General features: G+C 36.0%; 1 protein-coding gene across 4 annotated transcripts in view; it reads left to right on the forward strand.

The window, feature by feature from the left end:
- Positions 1-21,945, forward strand: part of CTNNA3 (catenin alpha 3) — a 544,925-nt gene that overhangs the window by 303,216 nt on the left and 219,764 nt on the right. For all 4 annotated transcript variants that reach the window (XM_074874301.1, XM_074874302.1, XM_074874304.1 and 1 more), the window contains 2 exons: positions 6,506-6,586; positions 11,712-11,864. In XM_074874301.1, the coding sequence (XP_074730402.1) occupies positions 6,506-6,586; positions 11,712-11,864 (234 nt within the window). The remainder of the gene's footprint in view (positions 1-6,505; positions 6,587-11,711; positions 11,865-21,945) is intronic.

Consider the following 21,945-nt stretch of genomic DNA (forward strand, 5'->3'; position numbering starts at 1 on the left):
GAACAAGGAAGCCAGATGCATTTGGGTACAAAGAGCATCTTGTTTGATAACAAGACACTTGAGGCTTGATTTTCATGTTCTGGTAATAGTATGCCTATGTTGCCCCAAGAAAAACAGGGTCTCTGGGGGGCCTAATGCCAGAGCAGTTTCTGGTGCAGTGCAGGTTCTGCAGCTAGCAGGGGCTGTGCAGGGAACAAGGGTCAGGGAGGAGGTTCACCCAGGAGCCTGATGGCAAGCAGATTGACTAGAGTAAGACCCACTGGCTGGAGAAAGGTTTAGATTATGTGGTTCTAGTTACTTGTTCCTCATGAGATGTCAGAGAGAGGGAGGTTATCCATACGGAAATAGCTGTCCCGAGGACTCACTTTGGCAAGAACTGTGAAAAAGACAGAGTTTATTGAAACACTGTTGTTCTGGGCCTTCCATGCTGTATTATGCTGTTCCCATCATCAGGATGTTTCTGGGGCCCTGTTATCATTCTTGTGGTGTGGCTGCCCCAGACTTGGCACTTCCCACAGGTGTTTCATAGCAAAGCACTCCTCTTGGATTTCTTCGCTCTCTGTGTGACCTAAAAGGTGACAAGTCGCTTGCCTTCTCCCAGCAAAGAATGTAAACAGTGAAATTAGTTTTATTTACTTATTGATGGCTGAAGCACTATGTTAACTAATTTTGGCAGAAGCAAATGACTGTAATCAAGTTGACAAACCTCTTGGCCCTTCTCTATTAGTTGATATGTTTTAATATAAATGAAGACTGCAACAGGATTGAACTGGATCTTCCCTTATGAAGGCTTATGGTTTGGGGTTTGTTTTGAGACAGATGCTTGCCATTGTCTTTACTTTGTTAAATTACACAACAGGATTTGAAAGATTAGGATTTCTATGAGCTGAGTATGTAAAAAAAAAAATAAAATAATTTCTTATTTTTGTGTCTGTACAACAAATCCATGCCTGGAATTTTCCCAAGCAATAGCAGCATTGTTTCAACAGTGATAAAAAATTGTGAAATTGCTTTTTATACAACTTTTTTTTTTTTCATCGCTCTCATGATTTTGTCTAGAATTCAAAATTTTATAATTCAAAAGAGGAAACATTTATAAGCACCATATACCAAAAAGTGTTAAATGGTGAATGTTTAAAACTAAGTTATAACAACAGACTCTATAGGGACTGGTATCTCTATAGGGACCGTGACCTCGTGTATCTTATTTAGGTTGGGTGAGGTTTTGTTTTTTTTTAATTAAGGTAGAATGTACACTACCCTATAATTATTGAATATAGGATTACTGTCAATCAACACATAGCCTGAAATGATCAGTCATTTAATTAGAGCTCTGACATTTATTAACTAATCATAGTATTGATTGGTGTTTACCTTTTAGCTTGACATTTTTTTGAATATTTCCATAGAGAACTGATTTCAATAAATGTGCTAGTCTTTTTAAAAATAAAATTGTCCTTGGATACATTGAACTAAATCAAAAGATGTTTACCACAGAGTCATGGTACAGCTACTATAGGCCTTTAAGTATGGAAATCTATTTTCAGGAGAGCCTTTGAGTACAATATGGATTAAGATTATAAAGGGTTTTTTTAATCATGTATGTAGTTTTTTTAAAATCATGTATGTAGTTTTAAGCATTCCAGTGAAGTATTATTGCTTTGTTTAAACTTCTGTTATTTTAAACCAATATGTAAGCCCAGGAATGTAACATGAACTTATATCTGAGTACCCTCAAATATCAGGAATGCTCTGAATCTTAAGCCTGTTTTGTGTGTTTACAAATAACTATTTATAGTGGTGTTTAAGGAAAAAAGGCCAGGATGCCTATCAAGATAAATTACTTACTGCTTTGTAGTTTCTGCAGTCAATGGCACACACAGACGTGTGTGATATAACTAGGCTTATATTGATGTAGCCTGTTTACAACCTTATACTGCCCAGTACCTGCATATATTTATTCCTTTACTTGGCTGAGGAGGACCATTCTTAAAAATTCAGTGAGGCTCAAGCTCTGCATTTTATTCACTACTCCAACATCACTTTTCCTGCACAGGGAACACAGATAGATCCTGACCACTTCTGCTGTTTGCAGTCTAGATTCTAATTCAGCTGTTGTATCTCGAGGCCCTGCATACTGGCATGGATAGAATCTCCTGACTGTTTTGTTGCCATACAAATATTTGAAGGAATCCTTTAAGACTAAAGTAAAATAGTTTTTAAGTTTATAACTAAGACTCTAGATGTTATGTATTATGGAATTCAAAAGACATCTGATCTCACCATGGACGTAATAAATTAATATTGCTCCCTTTTACTCCACTATGTTGAAAAGCTAGAGTCTACAGATGTGTTCTTGAACATGTAGGGCTACTTTTGAAAAACAATGACTTTATATTTGAAATATTGATACCAGTTTCAGGTGGATATGTCCAAAATATCCAGGGTGCTTCATGAAGGCCTGTTACAATCTACTTTCAAAAGTTTGTGGGTTTTCGAATGTATTTTGGGGGACTGTTCACAAGACAAAACTTCAACTTACCAAACTAGGTGTCTCTCACCACCCTCTATGGTGAGTAGAGGCTCAGGACCTTTGGAGGTGATGCAAAAGTAATTACTTTCTCTGATGACTATAAGGGGACCTCAAGGAGTGCAGCCTTGAAGATTTAAGTAAAACCTTGTGAATACTTTATCACCACTACATACCCAAATAAACAGACTCCATTTCACTTGGCCAGATCTTGTTTATTTTAATCCTGCTAATGAGAGTACTTCAATTTTGTGTTGTAACTGAGCTCCTGATTATAGCTAAAGCAGGGGGGTGGGGTGTTCTTTGATTCACATAATACTAATAGTATTTACTCTTTTAATACCTGTGGCTGATTGTATCCTGTTATATATTCTTTTTATATAATTTTTTATAAATTTAGCCCTTATCTATTAGCCTCAGTATTTGGAGAGTTTAGATGATCTCTTAAGTAGTTTTGCCCAAATCGTCTTTATAATCTACTGATTAGTTTTCAGATAGGAGAGACAGTGCAACTATTAGGTAAAAATTTGTAGTACTTTGGGAGTGTGCCTACCAAAGACTCCACTGGAGACATGTTCCTAAGTCCTGCAAGGTTGGGTAGCAAATGCAAACATATTTGTTTGCATCTGTATACCTTGGAGTGCAGAAGGATCTGTAGAACTTTGTAGAGTAGGGCTGATGGTTGGACTTGATGATCCAAGGGTCTTTTCCAACCTGAATGATTCTGTGATTCTATGATTCTATGAAGGTCATGATCCCCTGCTGATAAAAATGAACTCCATTAAAACCAGTGGAGATATGGTGATTTGTTTCAGCTGAGAATCTGCCCTTAGATATGCACTGTTTTAAATGAAAATCTGACAGAAAAGGTTTTCTGCACATGTGGTTTTGAGTCATTCAACTAATGTGGTTTGCCAGTGTGTGAAATAGGCCTGTATTATTGGTGATACTCAGCATCTATCTTCAGGCTATGCAGTGTTAATTAAAAATACTTGTTTTCACTTAGCGGAGTATTAATAATGGTGTGACTTAATGCTTGTGAAATGTTTCATATGTTAAAAATGCATTGAAATAGGAGATGGATATTGCTTGTAGTATCTTCACAAGGGAGACATATAGCCATTATTACATATGTTTTACAGAATAAAACTGTAGCTGAGTGCAGGAAAACAGAGAGAAAGGAGTGAGCTCAACTGCATGATTTTTGAAATCCAGAGCCTAGAATAATGTGCATAATTTTCCTAGCCCTTTTCTTAATCCAGTCACCCTGTACAAGAATGAACTATTTCAGGATAGACTTGTTTGTTTTTAAGTACAGCAGTCATGAGAAGAATGTTAATTGACAAGCAGATGCAGAGTATTGCAAATACAGACATGTTAGCTATATGTGTGAAGATAGGGAGTGAAACAGTGTAGAGATGTGCAGATCATGTTTAGTTTCACTATGCCATCGTTTTAATATACACTTTTAAAATATTAAATTAGTATTTTTCAGTTATTAAAAAGTCTAATCATCTAGTGAGGATCTTGAGCTGTTACTGTCACAAACATATTTGATATGGGAGTCTGCAGAGGAATATAAACTTAACTTAAAGGAGTAACTCAGCATTCGAAGGTACTTGGGACCAACGGACAATAGCTTACAGAGGCTGAACAACACAGCACGAGACCTTCGATGTTTAAGACTACTCCCACCGTAGACTTTGTAGTCAGGTGAACTGACTTTAACAGAATATATACAATTTTGAAATACTTAAATATTTACAAGAAGGATTTATCCAAACAGTAATGTAGTTTTTTGAGTTTTAAATTTCTTTAAGGAAGAGAGTCTGCAGCTCTGAGGTTACCCACATTCTGGACCTGTCCACATTCTGCCATCTGAAGCTACATTTTACAGTGTATTTAGTTCTTGGGGAAAACACAAGGTGAAAAATAACTTCAATTATAGTTAGGTTTGCTTTCTTGACATTGACTATTGACAATTATGTTAAGAATTTGCAAATAAAGTATTTTTTGCCTTGTTCACTGTTCAATATTTTTATTCCACTCCCCGAGTGAGATTATTTCATATTAGCTGCCTCAAAGATCTAGGTTTGCTTAGAGCCAGTTGTATTATTAATATTATATGTTACAGCTTACTGGAGAACTTTAAAAAAATCCCAATATTTTACGTGGATTCTGTCGTCTTTGAAAAATAGGTTCCTAAATATAAGGCTTTTAAAGGATGTGCCAGTGTGGAACTGCATCTTTGTCATCTGAAAATGCATAGGCATAAACTGAATTGTATCCACAATGCTTTTACTGGTCCTGTTTACTTAGCAGTTTAGAAAGGATCAATTTTGTTGTCAAGGCTGACAATAGCTTGCAAAACATACTAGAAGAGTCATTATTTACTTCAGTTCCTATGCAAGCATTGGTATGAGAAATGGTCACATTACTATGAAATAGAAGGTTAGTATCTACCTTTAGGGATTCCTTGAAGGTTTCAAGGTGAAGTTCAGACCTGTGTTTGATCATCTGTTCCCTGCGAAGACTGTAAGCAATTTCAGAAATGGAAAGTAGTAGGAAAAGTTCGAAGTCACCCTGAATATATAAGCTCAATTTTTTAAAGTGATTGTTCATTTCAGTTGACAGAGAATGTACTAATTATTTCAAGGTATCTATTGCTTTACAGATTCACTTTTAATATAAAAGTTCTCTCCTGATCATCTCTAGTCTTTGATTTAATATTAAGCATATTGCTCTGTTCACAGATTATTAATTTTTTTTTAGCAAGGAAATAACTGACTGAAGTATGATATATTGTATATAACAAGGTTAGATACCTAGGTGCCTACCAAGATAATACTACATTTATTTTTAGTAGTATTTATTTTAGTATGATTTACAAAAAGAGACAGTCATGTTCATAACATAGACTTCCTAGTGTACTATAACTGAAGCCCATATATTATGGTCAGTATACAATGCCTTTTTTTTTTTAACATGTATGAGAATCTGGTCCTTTCCCTGGAAATGTAATGTGTACTGACTTAAGACTTGAGTAAAGACACTTTCACTGTTTGTGGGTTTTTTCCCTTTGGACCAGGGCAGTCAAAGGTAGTGAGTAACGAATGACTGCTTTAGAGAAACAAAGTTCATCAGACATCTTGGATTTTCATATAGCTTATGTACTAACATGAAAAAAAGATTATTTGAAACAGCTAGTAGATACAGAACTACTACGGTAATATTTTATAGAAAAACTGCTGGGCAGTACGATAAAAGTGTTAACTATACTTCAAATAGCTAATAATGATATAAGCACTTTGCTTATAGATAGAAACAAAAAGTTAAGAGTGTTTGTAAAGTATACAACTGATTTTCTTAAGGCCTCTCCAACATCTCAAGAGCTCAATCTTCTGTTGATGCTGAGAATGAATGTGCTGTTAAATGAAGAAATTGTCCATTTTTATTGACAGTGTTTGCATTGCAACATCTTGGACATTTTTAAACTCAGCCATTCTGTTTTACAGGAGTAAAATAATGAATGCTGCAGACTAAAGCACTACCGAACTGCATTGTGGGCATCTGAATTTATAAATTGCTTGTAGAGAGGTAACATAATTTTTCATGTGAATATGGTGATAATGGATTGGCACCAATAATTATATTAATGTTGTTCCATAAGTAACCCTGGACTATAAAAAGAGTATTACAGCAATTCAGAAGATAGAAAGTGTTTAATTTTGTTCCTGTATACTAATAAATCATATGTTTTGTTTCAGCAGATTATTTTAAGCAGATTATGCTTAACATCAGAAATTGGCATTCTGTGAATATTGTGGTACTGGCTCCTGAAACATATTAAAATTCAAAAAAATCCTTAAGCATGTATGATTTACCAAATGCTCTGATGAACTGAGGACACAAAGAACATGTTTGCTAAGAGATCACAAATAACCACTGTTGTGTTTTCTGTCATATTTATTACAGACTGACAAGAAAGAGAGAAGTAATGCCTTGAATGTTGCAATAGATAGTATGTGCAAGAAGACAAGAGACCTCCGCAGACAGGTAAGCAACCTGGGGAACTGAAAAGGTAGAAAAAGGAGGCTTGAAGGACACTTTTCCAAATTGCTATTTTCAGTTTTTGTAGCACTGCATTTTGAAAATAAAGATTCCTTCTATATTAAAAAAATACTGAAGATAGTTACACTATTCCACAGTATATATACATACAAATTTTCAAAACATTGAACAAAAAAAATCTGCCAAATGATACTGCTGAATATATGTATGTACATAGACAAAACCCTGCATGTGTACATGTCTCAATATGTATTTGCTATAGAAATATATCGGTAATGTACTTTGGAAATCAAGATTTGTTTTATTTTAAATAAGCTTGAATTAATATGAGTTGTTGGAACCTTGAAGGGACTACTGGGCCACTGTGTCTAGTTCTTTACAGTTGTGAGAACTCATACAACAGAGAAGGGTCCTTGGAATATGTGGTCCACAGTCCACCCACCCATTTTGTGTCCCAGTATCCTAAAACTAATGTAAGACATGGACTAAAATCCACTTCAGTGTACTGCAGAAGGTGAGCAGTAGACATCAGCTGTTTACATCCTTTCTCTGCAAGGAACATCTTTAGAAAAATTGCAGATTATGTTTAAAGTATATAACATGCCAGTTTAGAAGAGAGAGCTAGAAAGCCAGTCGTTCTTTCAGCCAGCCTGCCCCAACCAACCATATGAAAATTTATGGCTATGCAGAACACGAGCACACACTGCTTTCAGCCTGTCTCTAGCTGTGGCTATTTGTCAACTCCCTGGTGGAAGAATATCCCTCCCAACTTTGTGTACAGTCTTACATGCCAGCCTATGCTTCACGATGACAAATAAATTCCTTCCTGTCTCTCATAATCAGCCAGGAGAAGCCTTGAAAGATGAGATGAATATAATATAAATATAGTGTTTACAACTAACTAGCCAATTTCTGCTCACATTCCATCAAAAATATGTTCAGTTCAGACATCTGACAACTTGTATCACAAGCTCAGTGTGTTTAGGAACTCCTATTGTGTCCTACACTTTCATGAGTTAATTAACTCTAGCTTGTAACAGTTTACTGACTCTGTTACAGTGTTTAAAATTTGTTAACTAAGTCAATGTGTGTGTTTCTATAAGCCTTTGTAAAATGTTCAGGCTGAATGTAATCATGCCCAATTTATAGTCAGTCTAGAACAAGTAGTTTTCTTTAACCAGAGTAACTCTATGGCTTGACATTTTCCACTGGAAGGTATTTATAAGAAATATTTAATTTACTTCCTCCAATTCTATGTTCATACATGTGAATTGCATAAAAGTTGTTTTAGGAAGAGTGCTAACTGCATGTCTGATTCCTGATCTGGGAAATATGGAATTGTGAGTTCTGTGCAGATATTGCAGCGGAGTCTTACTTGCTTTCACTTATGAACATTCATTATTCTGTATCCCAGGACTTTTACTTGAAACATGAAAATTGGTATTAGGTCTACTCTTACAGCTTTTATAATACTTAAAATTTTTTTTTGAACAATACTGTGTGCCATAGCTGGCATTACATTAGGCACTCGTAGTGGATTCGGGGCTATGGGGTGCACAATATACTCTGCTTTCAGTCAATTACTGGGATTGCCTCTGCAAAATTGGGGTTGAATATGAAACCTTATGAAGTTGTATTTGTTTAAACCTCTTCAATGTAGTGCACAATAAACAAAACCATCATACAAATGCTGGCACAGTCACCACCTGATTGTGGGTTATGCCATGAGTGAGCCCCTATGGAGCATCTTTGTAAACCACAGTAAGTAAAGTGAAGGAAGGCTTGTATCTGACAAAACTTGAAGGCAAAAGGAACTGTCCCAAAACCAGTGTATTCTGAAAGTTGTAAAAACCTCTGGCTTTCCAAGTGAAATAATTTGTATTCATCTCAGGAGCATGGCCAGTGCTTGTGGGGATTTTAAACTATTCTATTTTGATTTTTACTTGTATTGTGCCAGAGATGTGCATGTAGTTTTTGTGTGTGCAGTTTTACCTAGATCACTGCTTCCCTGCCTAGTAGAGCTGTATGAATATTTAGGAAGGAATTGCCTATTCATTCTAATTTCTAATTCTGAGAAATTACCATGCTCAGTTCTTACCTCCCAGTTCATTCACAGTACGCTGGGAAACGACTGCACAAATGTTTCTCCTACGGTTGTTCAGCAGTTTTGTTTGTTTTTAATAAATGTTATTCCCAATGATATTCTTATATTTCTATGTTGCTTCTTCACCATGGATAGCTTTTTTCTGAACACAAAGGAGATTGCCTTCTTGGCATCCTTTTGAAACAGGAAAAAGAGATCCCTCAATAATTAATCTTCAGTTCTTCCAGGACTTTTGCCAGTTGCAGCCTTGTGAGGCAATAGGCAAATAGAGGCAAACACAGGTTTTTGTACTCATCAGGATACTGATGTTTAATAGTGTTGTAAACAGCTTCTGCAATTTTCTACTCTACCCTCCACTGTTTGTTTTTCACAACCTTATGCACCATGTCTTGTAAACAACATGTTTCTATGTTATTTTTTAATGCACTTTGATATCAAAACAAAAACTCTCCATGCTTCCACTTCTGTAACAGTCTGCTCGCAGGGTAAGAATAAAACCTTGCAACTTAAAAATAAAACGATTTGTCAGACATCATCCTCCCTCTGCTTTCCCTTTCTGATGGTGTCTCTTTCACTTAAAAATATGATGAAAATCTTAATTATCTAGTATTGCCTGATAACGTTACTGGTGCTGCTCTTTTGTCTGTTTATATGTCTCCCTATATGTCTACTTAGCTTTTAGCATTTTGCTCTAGAGGTGACCAGAGTCAGAACAGACTGACTGAGTAATAGAAAAAATGATTGTTATGATTAGAATGAAGAGAAATAGATACTGCTTCAGATATTCCTCTTTGTCTTTTTCCTTTCTTTGTTCTACACTGTATTTCTTCATTCTTTAATGCTACACAAGCCATCTTTTAAAAATCTCAGCTTCATGTATTCCTTCACATAGGTGAAACAGGAGCATAATTTCAAATGTGTTTGTATTCAGCAAAGACAAGGCATTTTTTTTTTTTTTTTTTTTTTAGAAAAAGATGTGTTTCACTGTTGAATTGCAGGATAGAGGATTTTTTAAACAAAATAATAATGATAATTTATATGTGAAAGGTTAATTAAACCAAAGAAACCAGTAAAAACCTACATCAAAGAATTATATGATGAGACAGAAAATTAGGCTTCTGGTTTGAAAATTGGATGCCTCAAGCTCACCACAAATGTGACTAAGGTCATTGCAGTCACTGGTCCTCAAATAATACATTAAGGCTGTGAAACTCCTACAACCTGGACTATACAGAACCCAAAAATATTTCTCCTGGAGATAATAAATCATGGGCCATGGATATGGTTCCACAGCTTTTTGTTGCTTATTGTAAATTGAAATCTTAATGTTTAAACTGTGATTCCTCAAAGTCACATTCACATACTTCATTTTAGGGAGGCAAGTATGTCTGTTTTCTTCAGCTGGACTTTTCCAACACAGAAATTTTAACAAGTAACTTGGCAGGACCCGAGATTCAATGTATTTTATTCCTGGTAGAGAAGCTTTTTATTATCTCTTTAGTTTTTTTAAATTCCAGCCTGAATAAAACTGAGAATGTGAACATGATAGTCAAAATCCAATTCTGTATTGGAATCCCATAGCCTTTGTCTTTGTAAATTGCTTTTGAGAACATACAAAGTATCCAGATAGTATATCCTAATGCAATAATCTACAGGAAGTTAGAAGACAAAAAAAAATTCCAAAGGTAAACTTACCTGTATTTTTTTGGAAGATTTGTCTGTCCACATGTGCCTGGTGAATCAGTGAAAGCTGTCTTTTAGATGGTGAGGCTATCCAAAAGCCTAGTGGTGGAATTCATATCCAAATTTTGTCTTGATAATAAACAGCTTTCTCTACTATTATTTCTGCTGTGCATGTTCACTGTCCTACCTGTAAGGACAGCAGCATCAAAAAGATTGTGGGTTTTTGCATTTTTCTAGTTGTAGGAGTCTTTACTTTTACCAAATTTTCACATAGATACATTGGAGCAAAATGCTAAGTGAAAACACGTCCTTTGGCAACAAGCCTGTCAGCATGTAAGACCTTAAAAGCCTTTTGTGTTCTATTCTGTTCCAATCAATATCTTTTATATACATTGGAAATTTTTTTCTTTTGCAGTAGAAAAGTCAATGAACTTGATAATTTAGTTGCATTACATGCATTGTTACAATTTCTTGTAGTGTTCTATGATTAAAATGAACAATTGCCATGTGTAGGTTTATAACATGGAAAATGAAGTAATGTCCCAATGATCAGTTATAAGCTTACATGAAACCCAATATAAGAGAGGTAATTTGTAGCAGAATATTACACTTCTTTAATAATTTAAGAAGGTCAAGAACAATTAATTTAAATAGAGAAAATTGAACTTCAGACTCATTTATAGTTCTTCTTGCTCTATTAATCTGTTATCAGGTGGCATAATCAGAAATCTCATTGATATAATTACCATGAAGTCTACCATTTTGCTATCTAAACTGTATTGTTAGGTTTTACAACAAGGTAGAAAATATTTGGGTAAATTTACAATTATGAAAACATGATGTAGACTATTTTGTGAGTACAAACATAATTAAATTAATTTTTTTTTTTTTTGTAAAATGAAATAGCATTCTCCCTTGGCATCTGAACTTCAAGAGAGACTAGGACTGGTCTAACCGTAACTTTTCATGTGTGAAATCAGTTAAGTAGTCTATTCATTGAAGAACATGAATATTTGTTTGGCTCCCTTGATTTCAACAGAACTAGTACATGTTTAAGTATTTTATGTATCTGTACTCACACACACACATACAAACATGCATATTTAAGTAGTGGTGTATTAAAATTGTCTCTAAAATTAAATAGAGTTTTCTGTGTAATAGATAAATTGCACCTGCTGTAGGTTTCAGGCACAGAATCCTGCAAGTAATGGAAGAATAGACTGTGTATGTGTTTATGTTATAAAATACTAATGGACAATAATTACAGTAGATTTTAATAAATAGTCCAATTAGCAGATATTAACGTAATGCTTTCTTTTGCAGCTCCGTAAAGCCATTATAGATCACATCTCAGACTCCTTCTTAGATACCACTGTTCCACTTCTAGTTCTCATTGAAGCTGCTAAAAATGGAAGAGATAAAGAAATAAAGGAATATGCTGCTATATTTCGGGAACATACCAGCAGGCTTGTGGAGGTATGTTTGACAGAGATGCTCTTTTTTGAATATATGGTATAAGTGACTTGCCACTGCACATTTCCTTTGCTAGCAGATATCATAAAACAATTAAGCCTGGCATTTCAGGAAAGAATACATAAATGGCCTAGGGTAATAGTAAACATACTCCATTTTTTATATAATGGTATGCAGTAAGATAGTGGGTTTTGTGGTCTTGGCATTTATATAGTATCTCATTGCATAGAATTTAGGTGGTGGTGAATTCTAATCTGAGAAATTAGTGTAAACCTCTCCAAAATTATATTCTATGGGGTGGCTCCATGGGGACCAAATGGGTGATTCTAAGGCGTATTAGCTCAAAGTGTTCAGAATACTACTACCCAAACTACGTGAGACACCATATTAGTGTTAATTGTTTGCCAGCTTTCTCGCTTTGAAAGTTTATAGCCTGTGCAGTGATATGCTGAAGACGAAATGGTGCTCTGACACACAGTTTAGAGCCATGAACCCTCTAGCACACTGAAAGCATGTTGGTGTATATGCTGAATAAATTCACTCGCATACATTGTATACTCAGTATTCATTTCTAAAGGATATACTTCTGTATTATTTATAAACTATTCTTCTTCGTCACTTAGAAATTTCCAAATAGAATGGGGGTGAGATTTTAGTTTGTTGGACAATCAGCACTGCAAATGTGACTAAATGTCCACTGACTTAAACGCATTCAAACTGGAGCTTGAAGCACTGCTGGAATACTGAAATAATGGATTTTGCAGGAATATTATCTCAAGTGCCTGTAAGGAATGTGTTGCTATTTTTGGTGAGGTTTTTTAAGCTTTTAGTGTTTTTGTGTGCAGTAATGCAAAAATGGGAAAAATCAATGAATTCACTGTGTGGCTGAAAATTTACTTAGGAAAACTATTTGGCTCAGAATGAATTCGTTAATCTTTGGGTAATCTACAGAGAATGAAAGACAAATAGGTAAACAGCTAAAGTAGGGAAATGCATTTATGTTTCTCTTCATGGTCACGTAGTTACCGAATAAGACTAGTTACTATTCTCCAATTTACAGGAGTGTCTCATTTTGACTGCAAAATCAAGTGAAAGCTAAAACACAAACCCAAATTTTTAAAAGTTTTTCAGATTTTTTTAATACAGAAGCTAAACCAGGCTGAAGTGGCTTGATTTTTAGAAAGGACAGGTGATCTCTGAAGATCAGATAACTTTAATGAATTTGAAGTTGAGTCCAGGTGAGCTAAAATACCCAAATCATTGTTCAGTTCAGATGTGAACCTAAAAATCCAGTATTCATTTCCTTTCATAGGTTTGAATTTGTTTCCCAGATGCAAGGAATGGCTGGTCATCAGGTTAGGTTTGTGATTAAAGGGGCTGATGGCTGCACAGATGCACTGCCTACAAAATCTAGAAGGACATGTAGCAGCTGCCTGTGAACATAAGACTGACCAGAAGACAGCTATCCTTAGTGATGCAGGAAAAACTATAGCAAAGTTTCACAATTCCAGCACAGTTACTACCTAGAAGAGAGGGGTGTGGGGGAAGTCCAATGTCCTTTTTCAGCGTAGACATTACTTACTAGTCCATTCCGCAGTGCCCACTCTGCAAATTCATAATCAGACTAGACAGTGATGCCTCAAAAACTTACAGAGATTGCCGTCGTTCACCTCACTGAATGGTGAACTTCAGAACCTTGTGGTTTTACCTAAACTTATTACTTAAATGCTGTTAAGCAGAGCAGTCTAAGAGGGAAAGTATGTGTATAGTTCAAGAATGCAAATACTAGTGGAGAGTCATTTATCCAGATTATTCTGAGGACATCAGACATATTTATTTTACAAGCAAATTAGTAAATAATAAACAAATCATGTGAGGGGATAAAAGAATGAGTCTCATGACTCTTGTATAAAAGGGGTTCTATTACATGGTAGACTGATCTTACTGTATGTGTAAATATACAGTGTGTGTGGACATATTTATATTTATGCCATGACTTAATATGCTGCCTACAGTGAAGAACACATACTTTTAAAATGTTTTAAGTAACTGGCTTTCAGAGAGACTACACACAGTGCCATCTCCTATTGTTGAATTAGTTGTTCCAAATTGTTGCTTTACTGGTGCTTACATCATATGCTGCTATTGAAAATTAACATACAAGAAAACTGAAGTTGTCTTCTGGATATCTACTAGAACTGAAGTATCTTATTTAAAAGTTGCTTATATTGGTTCAATGCACTTATCAGTATCTCTTAACTGAGAGCTTGATTGATGGCTTTTTGATAAACTGTACTGCTAGACTGTCCAGCAAATTAATTAGATAGTAGTTGTACTGCATCCATCAACTGCTAGCCTATCAGATGTAAAACAAAACAAAAATGAAAAAATATTAACAGCTAAGCAAGTGACAACAAAGGGGCTTTGTACATATAAACAGGTTTATTTGATTTTTAAGAAAAAGTCATTTCTAAAAGCATCATCAAAGAAAAAGAATTATTGCATCTGTTTTGTGGAAAGTGTAATACCAATTCAACTGATAAAAATGGAATAGTATTTAAATACATTAGAGGTGTAAATTGAAAGAATATTTTGGTTTTTAGTGGCTTAAAACCTGTTAAGATGAGAATATATATATATTTAAATTGACAGTAGTAGAGCACTGCACTGTTGCTTTAATTTGTCAAGGAATATAACCTATAGATAGATCTTACTAATCTTAGTTTTCACAAGCGTGCGTGCTTCAGAAATACACGCGTACTTCAGAAACTGAGAGGTGGCAAATATGTATGGAGCTTGGTTTCCAGCTGAACATGGTGCCATGCTTGATGGATATTCCGTAGAAATCAGGTATAGTTAAAAGTGCTACCAAAATCAAGGAGCCTGATTCTGAAAGAAGGACAGGACTGATAGAAAGAGATGAGTTGGCTTTGAATCCTTGCCACTACTATTATCCATTTACTTGCCAAAGAATTTACTTTTTCTTGGTGAAACTTCTAATGTATAAATATCACCTGGACCCTTTGGGATAGCTGCCCAGTCTTTTGCTAGGGATATGTTTCCTAACATGCTGTTGTCTGCCATCTGTAAGACTTTGAGCTGAGATGACAGGTTAATTCAATATCCAACCCTGTACAACATTTCCAGAGTTTATGAAAAAGTTGTCAAACATCTTTGTATTTTATTAGAAGGTTCTTAAATGACAGTTATAATTTGTGTGTTTGCAGGATAGCCCTCACAGTCATTCCTTGTTATTTATTTCCTTCACGGTTATAAAAGCCAACAAACAAATCCCTTACAACTTTCAGGTTATGAAATATAAATCTGGAAAGCTAGTCATGTATGCTATTGCAAAACTGGGCTTGATCTCTGCAACTGAGAATAACTTAAGTCAAATATTGAAATGCAAGATCGTGAGTGGCACATACCTGGCTATGCAATACTAATAGAGACAATAATTGAAGGTAAAATATTTCGAAAGCTAAACAACTAAGAAAAAATTGTTGCAAAAAATGTCATACGACAGTAACTGTACTAGAGAAGGCTAGTGGGTGGGGTAGATGAGACATCAGACAATTATAATATAGCTATGAAGGCAGTTTTACTATCTACATGTAGTTGTGACATCCAAGGAGTTGGATGGATTGTGGGCACCAAATGATACAGCAAAGGCCAGTGATGCAGGCAAGACTGCCCATATTGTTAAATACAAAATACCTTATTTATCAGAAGAAAAAAAGGCTTTTTTTCTTTTGTCAGCTGTGAATAACCTTTATGGAACATAGGACATAGGAAAGCTGCTTGCAAGCATTGAGACATGAAAACCAGCTCAGATGCAATCCCTAGTTTTTGTCTTGGAGAACAAAAGCTAAGAAAAAACCCAGTTACATTCCCACTGTCCTTTTTTTCTGAATATAAAACACCCTAGGTGTGGATCTGAGCCCATTGTAAACCTTTGACATCCATAACATCCCATAGTAAAGAATTTCACAGCTTGACTATGCATTGTGTAGAGAAGTATCCGTGAAACCCCCATATGATCATTTCATTTAATGTCCCTGAATTCTTGTATCAGAAGAGAAAATGAGCACCAGTCCCTGTATTCCTTCTCCATGCCACTCACAGACCTCTGTCATATCCTCCTTGAATTGTCTGTTTTCCAAGTTGAGTATTTCTGGTCTTTTTAAATTTTTCTTGTTTGGAAGCCATAAAAGGATCACCTTGCTACCTTCCCTGTACCTTTTCCAGTACCTTCCATCTCATGAGGTGATAGCACAGAACTGTGCATGCTATTCAAGGTACTTCATTCCACATCTATTTAATCCCTAACAGTGTTTCTTCTCAGATGACTGCTGAAGACTAAACCGCAACTTTCACAGGTTTATATGATAATCCCAAAATCTATTCCTGATTAGTACTAGTCTGCTGAGGTCTGTCATAGATATGTAATGCTGGATTATTTTTTTTCCCAAAATTGATCCACTTTGCATTTCTTTAGATTGAATTTCATCTTCTGTGTTATCATCTAGTCATCTAGTACCATGAGGTCCTTTTGCAAATATTCATTAGTTCTTTTATTTACTATTCTGAATAACTTGGTAAAAGATGCATAACAAATATTAATGAAAGGTTAATGCAGACCCTGTGACCACAAGGACAAGGAAATTTCCAGCTTGTGGCTTTCTCCCAGTTTCCTGCTGATTTGTTCTTGAGGTTGAAAAAAGTGATGTTAATCTATCTGTATCAGCTGAGAATTACTGGTTACTCAGCCACCCTGATTTTTGGAGAACCCTTAGGATCTACATGCCTGGATCTCAGTACTGCATATACAGCACAATTAATTGTCTACCTTTTTCTTGGCAACCTCAGTGAAGGCATTTTCATTGCTTCCTTGTATGGAAACAGGCCTGTCCATTTCTCCTTGATTTTAACGTTGCTCTCCTAAAAGATATTTATGGCATAAGAAAGTTTTATGACTATTTCCTTTTCATCATATAAGGGTAACTTTTTGCACTTGAAGATATGTGCTGTGAAATCAGCTGTATGTACCGTCTGCTGAAGTTTAATTCTCTCCAAACTAAGGAAACAGTATTTTTTTAAAAAAATGTAGCTTTTCCTGAATCCAGTCATGAATTCAACTTCAGTAAGTCTCTTTAAAAAGCAGGGTCTCAGCTCTACCCTGTCAGATGCATTGTTTCAGCTGAACATGTTCTACACACCTATGAGGCTTCAAAGCAACGCTGTTGAGCTGGGGTGATGGTGTTAGAGTTGCACCAATGATTAATTTGATAATGTCAATTTAAAAATGGAGACAGGAAAACATTCTGTAATAAAGAGATGATATTGCATTTGCAAAATAATCAGTGAGCCATAGTTTGAATCAGCATAGTTTTATTACCTACTCTAATATGTCCTTTGTAAATGTTAATATACACTGTTATTCTATGACTCTGTCAGTTGTAAATGATGCTGTTGTTGCCATATTGATAAAACCATCGGTGTTTAATTTTCCTTCCATGGTATGTCACTGGACTGCAGAAATTTGCAAAATAAATTTCTGCATCTGGTCCACAAAGACTTGCGTATTTGGTTAGTCAGATCTCTAGTCACATAAAAATTGATTTTAGTACTGCAGCCAGCAAGTCCAACAGTGATAGATAATGCAATGCTTTTGATTTTACAGGATTACGATGTAAGTCCATTTTTAAGTAAAACAAGCCATTGATATTTGTGTTATTTCCAGTTTAAGCATTTACTTGTCTGCTCAAATTAAAGCATGTACTAACAATAGCCCCCCTCCCCCAGTATCACTTTACTTGTTGTTTCAGTTGTTTTTTCTTTTTTTAAAGTTGAAAAAGTCAGGTAGCTATTCTGAGATTTGATTGTGTTGGTCTTTTTTCAATTTAAAACCTTATTTACCATGTTTACTCTTAACCCAAGATAAAGATTTCCCAAGGAAGATTTATCTTATTTACCCCGTTTACTCTTAACTCAAGATAAAGATTTCCCAAGGAAGATTTATCTTGCTTATATTAAGTGCCTGTCTCTCCTTTGACTAAAAGACTAGTTTAGTCTGAATGTCTAATTTCTAGATAGCTGAAATGAGCTGAGATGAATTGTACCTTGAGAGATGAGTGGTGATCTGTTTTGAGACATATATTATGTTGCATTTTCTTATGCCCTGTTTAGCAATTTTTAATCAGGTGTATCCTCTTTTTTCAGTCCATTTTTTGCATCTGTTTTTGAAAGATCCAAGGATGTTTGAATAGTAGGTTATGATATTGTTTTGTATATCAATACAGTAGACCAAGTTGGACATTACAAAAACAAATTTGTTCGTCTTCTCACAAAGGTTTCTCCAACGATGAATTTGATATGGAAATTAGAAGTACTACTTGAAATATCAAGAGAGATTTTCTGTGGTTTCTATTTTAATCTGAAAATTAAAACTTCTCATATAGAAACAATAAGTCCTGAGAAGGAACATACTTATTTTTCCTCTTTGGATATGAAATGTTAATTGAGCTAAGCTAAATTGCCCACTGCACTGCCTCACTGCTCATATTGTAATTTAAGAAACAAACAGTATCCTCATAGGCCAGTGACCTTTGTAAATCAGCTTGAGAATTAATATCTCTTACAAATACCTCTCTTCTGAATTAGTGTTTGGAAGTTACAGTCTCTCTGTTAAAAATTGATTTAAGACATAACAATATAATGCAGTTCAGAAGTACGTATATAAATTCAATAAAGTACAAAACATCAGTGAAACGGAAAGACAGAACACTTCACCAGATCTGGGGCAATGATGTTTCCAAAGGTAGTAGCAACTACAGGTAATATCTTCTTCCTTGTTTCCTTATGTTTTCTCTCTCCTGAGTTTATTAACTACTCCCTGCTCTTAACCTAGAGGTCCTAGCTTCTGTTAAAAAACGCATACACTTGGGATGTTAGCCCCACTTACCAGGAATATTAGCTGGTGCTTTGTGGACAGTGCTAGTATTTGAAAAGCTCAAACAGTGGCAAAATATTTGAGCTACCTTGGTTAACATCTTTGTGCTATTATAGCTGCACAATAATTGTACAAACCAGAATCTCTTAGTGGTAAACGTGAATAGTATCTTCAGATAGTGAAGTCTTAGTGAAGTGAAATAGTCCTAGTTACACAGTAAAAAGAAAAAAACATTAAAATGCGCACTTTGGCTATTATATTGAACACTTCCCACATATGAAAAGGACACTCAGCAGCTGAAGTATTTTCATGAGTACCAAAGGTCACATTAAACTTTCTTCAGATGGAGGTTACTCTAGACTATAGTGCCTTATATTGTTCGTATACTGCATCAAATATTTGTAAGTCTGAATATTAATTTTGTGACATTGAAAAACTAGAGTATATTGCAGAATGGAAAAAGCAACCAGATTTCGGTTAAAATTCTGACTATATGTTTTTGTTTGTGAGCCTTGGCTAAAATAAATTCCCAAAAGATACATTTCTTTTAGAAAGTACTTGTTATTATTTGGAATTCCTTACTGTAATGCCACAATTTTAACATTGGAGCTCGGTATTGGGACCCGTGCCATTTAAAGTCTTTGTCAGCGACAAGGACAGTGGGATCGAGTGCACCCTCAGCAAGTTCACTGACGACACCGAGCTGTGTGGTGCAGTCACATGCTGGAGGGAAGGGATGTGCCATCCAGAGGGACCTGGACAGGCTGGAGAGGTGCGTCTGTGCAAACCTCATGGAGTTCAACAAGGCCAAGTGCAAGGTCCTGCACATGGGTCGGGGCAATCCCAAGCACAAATCCAGGCTGGGCGAGGAGTGGATTGAGAGCCGCCCTGAGGAGGAGGATTTGGGGGTGTTAGTGGATGGAAAACTGACTGTGAGCCAACAATGTGCACTCGCAGCCCAGAAAGCCAGCCGTGTCCTGGGCTGCATCAAGAGCAGTGTGGCCAGCAGGTCGAGGAAGGGGATTCTCCCACTCTGTTCCCCTCTCGTGAGACCCCCCCTGCAGTGCTGTGTCCAGCTCTGGGGGCACCAACATCAGAAGGACACAGACCTGCTCGAGTGGGTCCAGAGGAGGCCACAAAGATGCTCGGGGGGGCTGGAGCACCTCCCCTGTGAGGACAGGCTGAGAGAGTTGGGGGTGTTCAGCTGGAGAAGAGAAGGCTCTGGGGAGACCTTAGAGCGGCCTCCCAGTACTTAAAGGGGCTACAGGAAAGGTGGGGAGGGACTCTTGATCAGGGGGTGTAGGGATAGGACAAGGGGTAACAGTTTTAAACTGAAAGAGGGTAGGTTTAGATTAGACATGAGGAAGAAATTCTTTCCTGTGAGGGTGGTGACACACTGGCACAGATTGCCCAGAGCAGCTGTGGCTGCCCCCTCCCTGGCAGTGTTCAAGGCCAGGTTGGACGGGGCTTTGAGCAACCTGGTCTAGTAGAAGGTGTCCCTGCTCATGGCAGGGGGGCTGGACTAGATGATCTTTAAGGTCCCTTCCAACCCAAATCATTCTATAATTCTAATTTTGATTAAAAATATTTCAAAAAATGAAGATTAACTGTTTTGAGATTTCACACATTTGGGTTTTGCTTTGAAATGCTTTTTCATTTAAAATGTTACAATTAAATTGCAAATCCAATTGAAATATTTGATTATGTGGAAACATTTTTTTGAGCAGTCTTCTAGGAAATTTCAAAATTAGCTCTGAATAGAAACATTATTTAAAATAATGAAAATTATGGCAAAATAATAATGAAAAGCCTTAGGGGACTTGGTTGTAAGTCCCTTGTAAGACATGCCTGGTTTTAGTGAATATAGTGTTTGGTCTGTAGTTCACTTCTACCAAAGACCAAACCAAATTCTGTTATTGAGAGACCAAGTACACAAGAGTGAACAAAAGATAGGTAAAAAGGAAGACTGAAACGTCACATCTACACAAGCTAAAAAGCAGTTCCTCTGTAACTAGAAATTTCTTGTTTGTGAAAGCTGACAGGCTGTTCTCCTGAGCTGATCTATCAAAGAGATGAAATGCTTTTTGAGAGGAGGAGTGATAGGCTGGGTGAACTTGAGATTAAAAAAGGAATTTGATGGGAGAAGGGAAGAATTCTCTGATTATCTTTTCTTTTGGCTCAGATGCAAATCTCCCACTGCAGTGTTTAAAGGTCAGCTGTACCAAGCAGAGGCTGAGAGATTTAATAGAAGTGGAGGCGATGATGAAGTGAACTTTGTGTTCTTCATCTCTTCTCTCAGTACATGAATATATCATATTCTGTGTAGTTTGGTCTAATAACACTGACTTCAGATCTACTAGTCTGATGCATAAACTTGAAGCCTATTGCCTAATTCATGCCCTTGTGTCTTTCAGTTGTGACTGTATTCCAATATGACAATGCTGGCTTCTAGGAATTAGGATTTCTAAGGCTGAATCTGTTAGGAACAGCAGACAGTAACAGACAGCACGTATATTTAAGTACATCGGTATGGTAATGTATTGATACTAAACTGCAAAGGCATGCGGGACATAGAGTGTTGTTAAAAAGCAAGTCTGCCAGTTGATATAAAGATTTCCAGTGCAGGAAATCCAGCACATCTATTGAAGGTGAATTCTTCTTAAGAAATCATTCTTTTTAAATGAAATTAAAACACGTAAAGGAGAAAAGATCTTGAGTTATGAAAATATATATAGAGAAATAAATTGGTTTGTCACTTTCTAGTTGAAAAAGATACAAGATGCATAGGAACAAACTATACAAATACTGACAGAATCTTTATGAAAAAAAAATATTAAGATCTTGGATAAAATAACTTGCTGACTCTTGTTACTTCAGCTATTTCTAAAACTAGCTTTTAAAAAGATGAGACTGATGTCCTGAATGTGTTGGGACAACTTTGCTTCACACCATACAATTTGAGTCCAGGCACGCCTTGCTTAATATAGGGCTCCTGGCCCCTTATCTGGGGCGGTTGTCTCTGTCTCTGGATAGCACAGCACAACAATAAGGATAAGGGAAATTCATTTAAATCACTTTTATTTCAGAGTTAATAACTTTTTGACATTCTAACACGATCAAACTATTGTGTGT

The sequence above is a fragment of the Strix uralensis genome, chromosome 7, assembly GCF_047716275.1.
Source record: "Strix uralensis isolate ZFMK-TIS-50842 chromosome 7, bStrUra1, whole genome shotgun sequence".
NCBI classification, from domain to species: Eukaryota; Metazoa; Chordata; class Aves; order Strigiformes; family Strigidae; genus Strix; species Strix uralensis.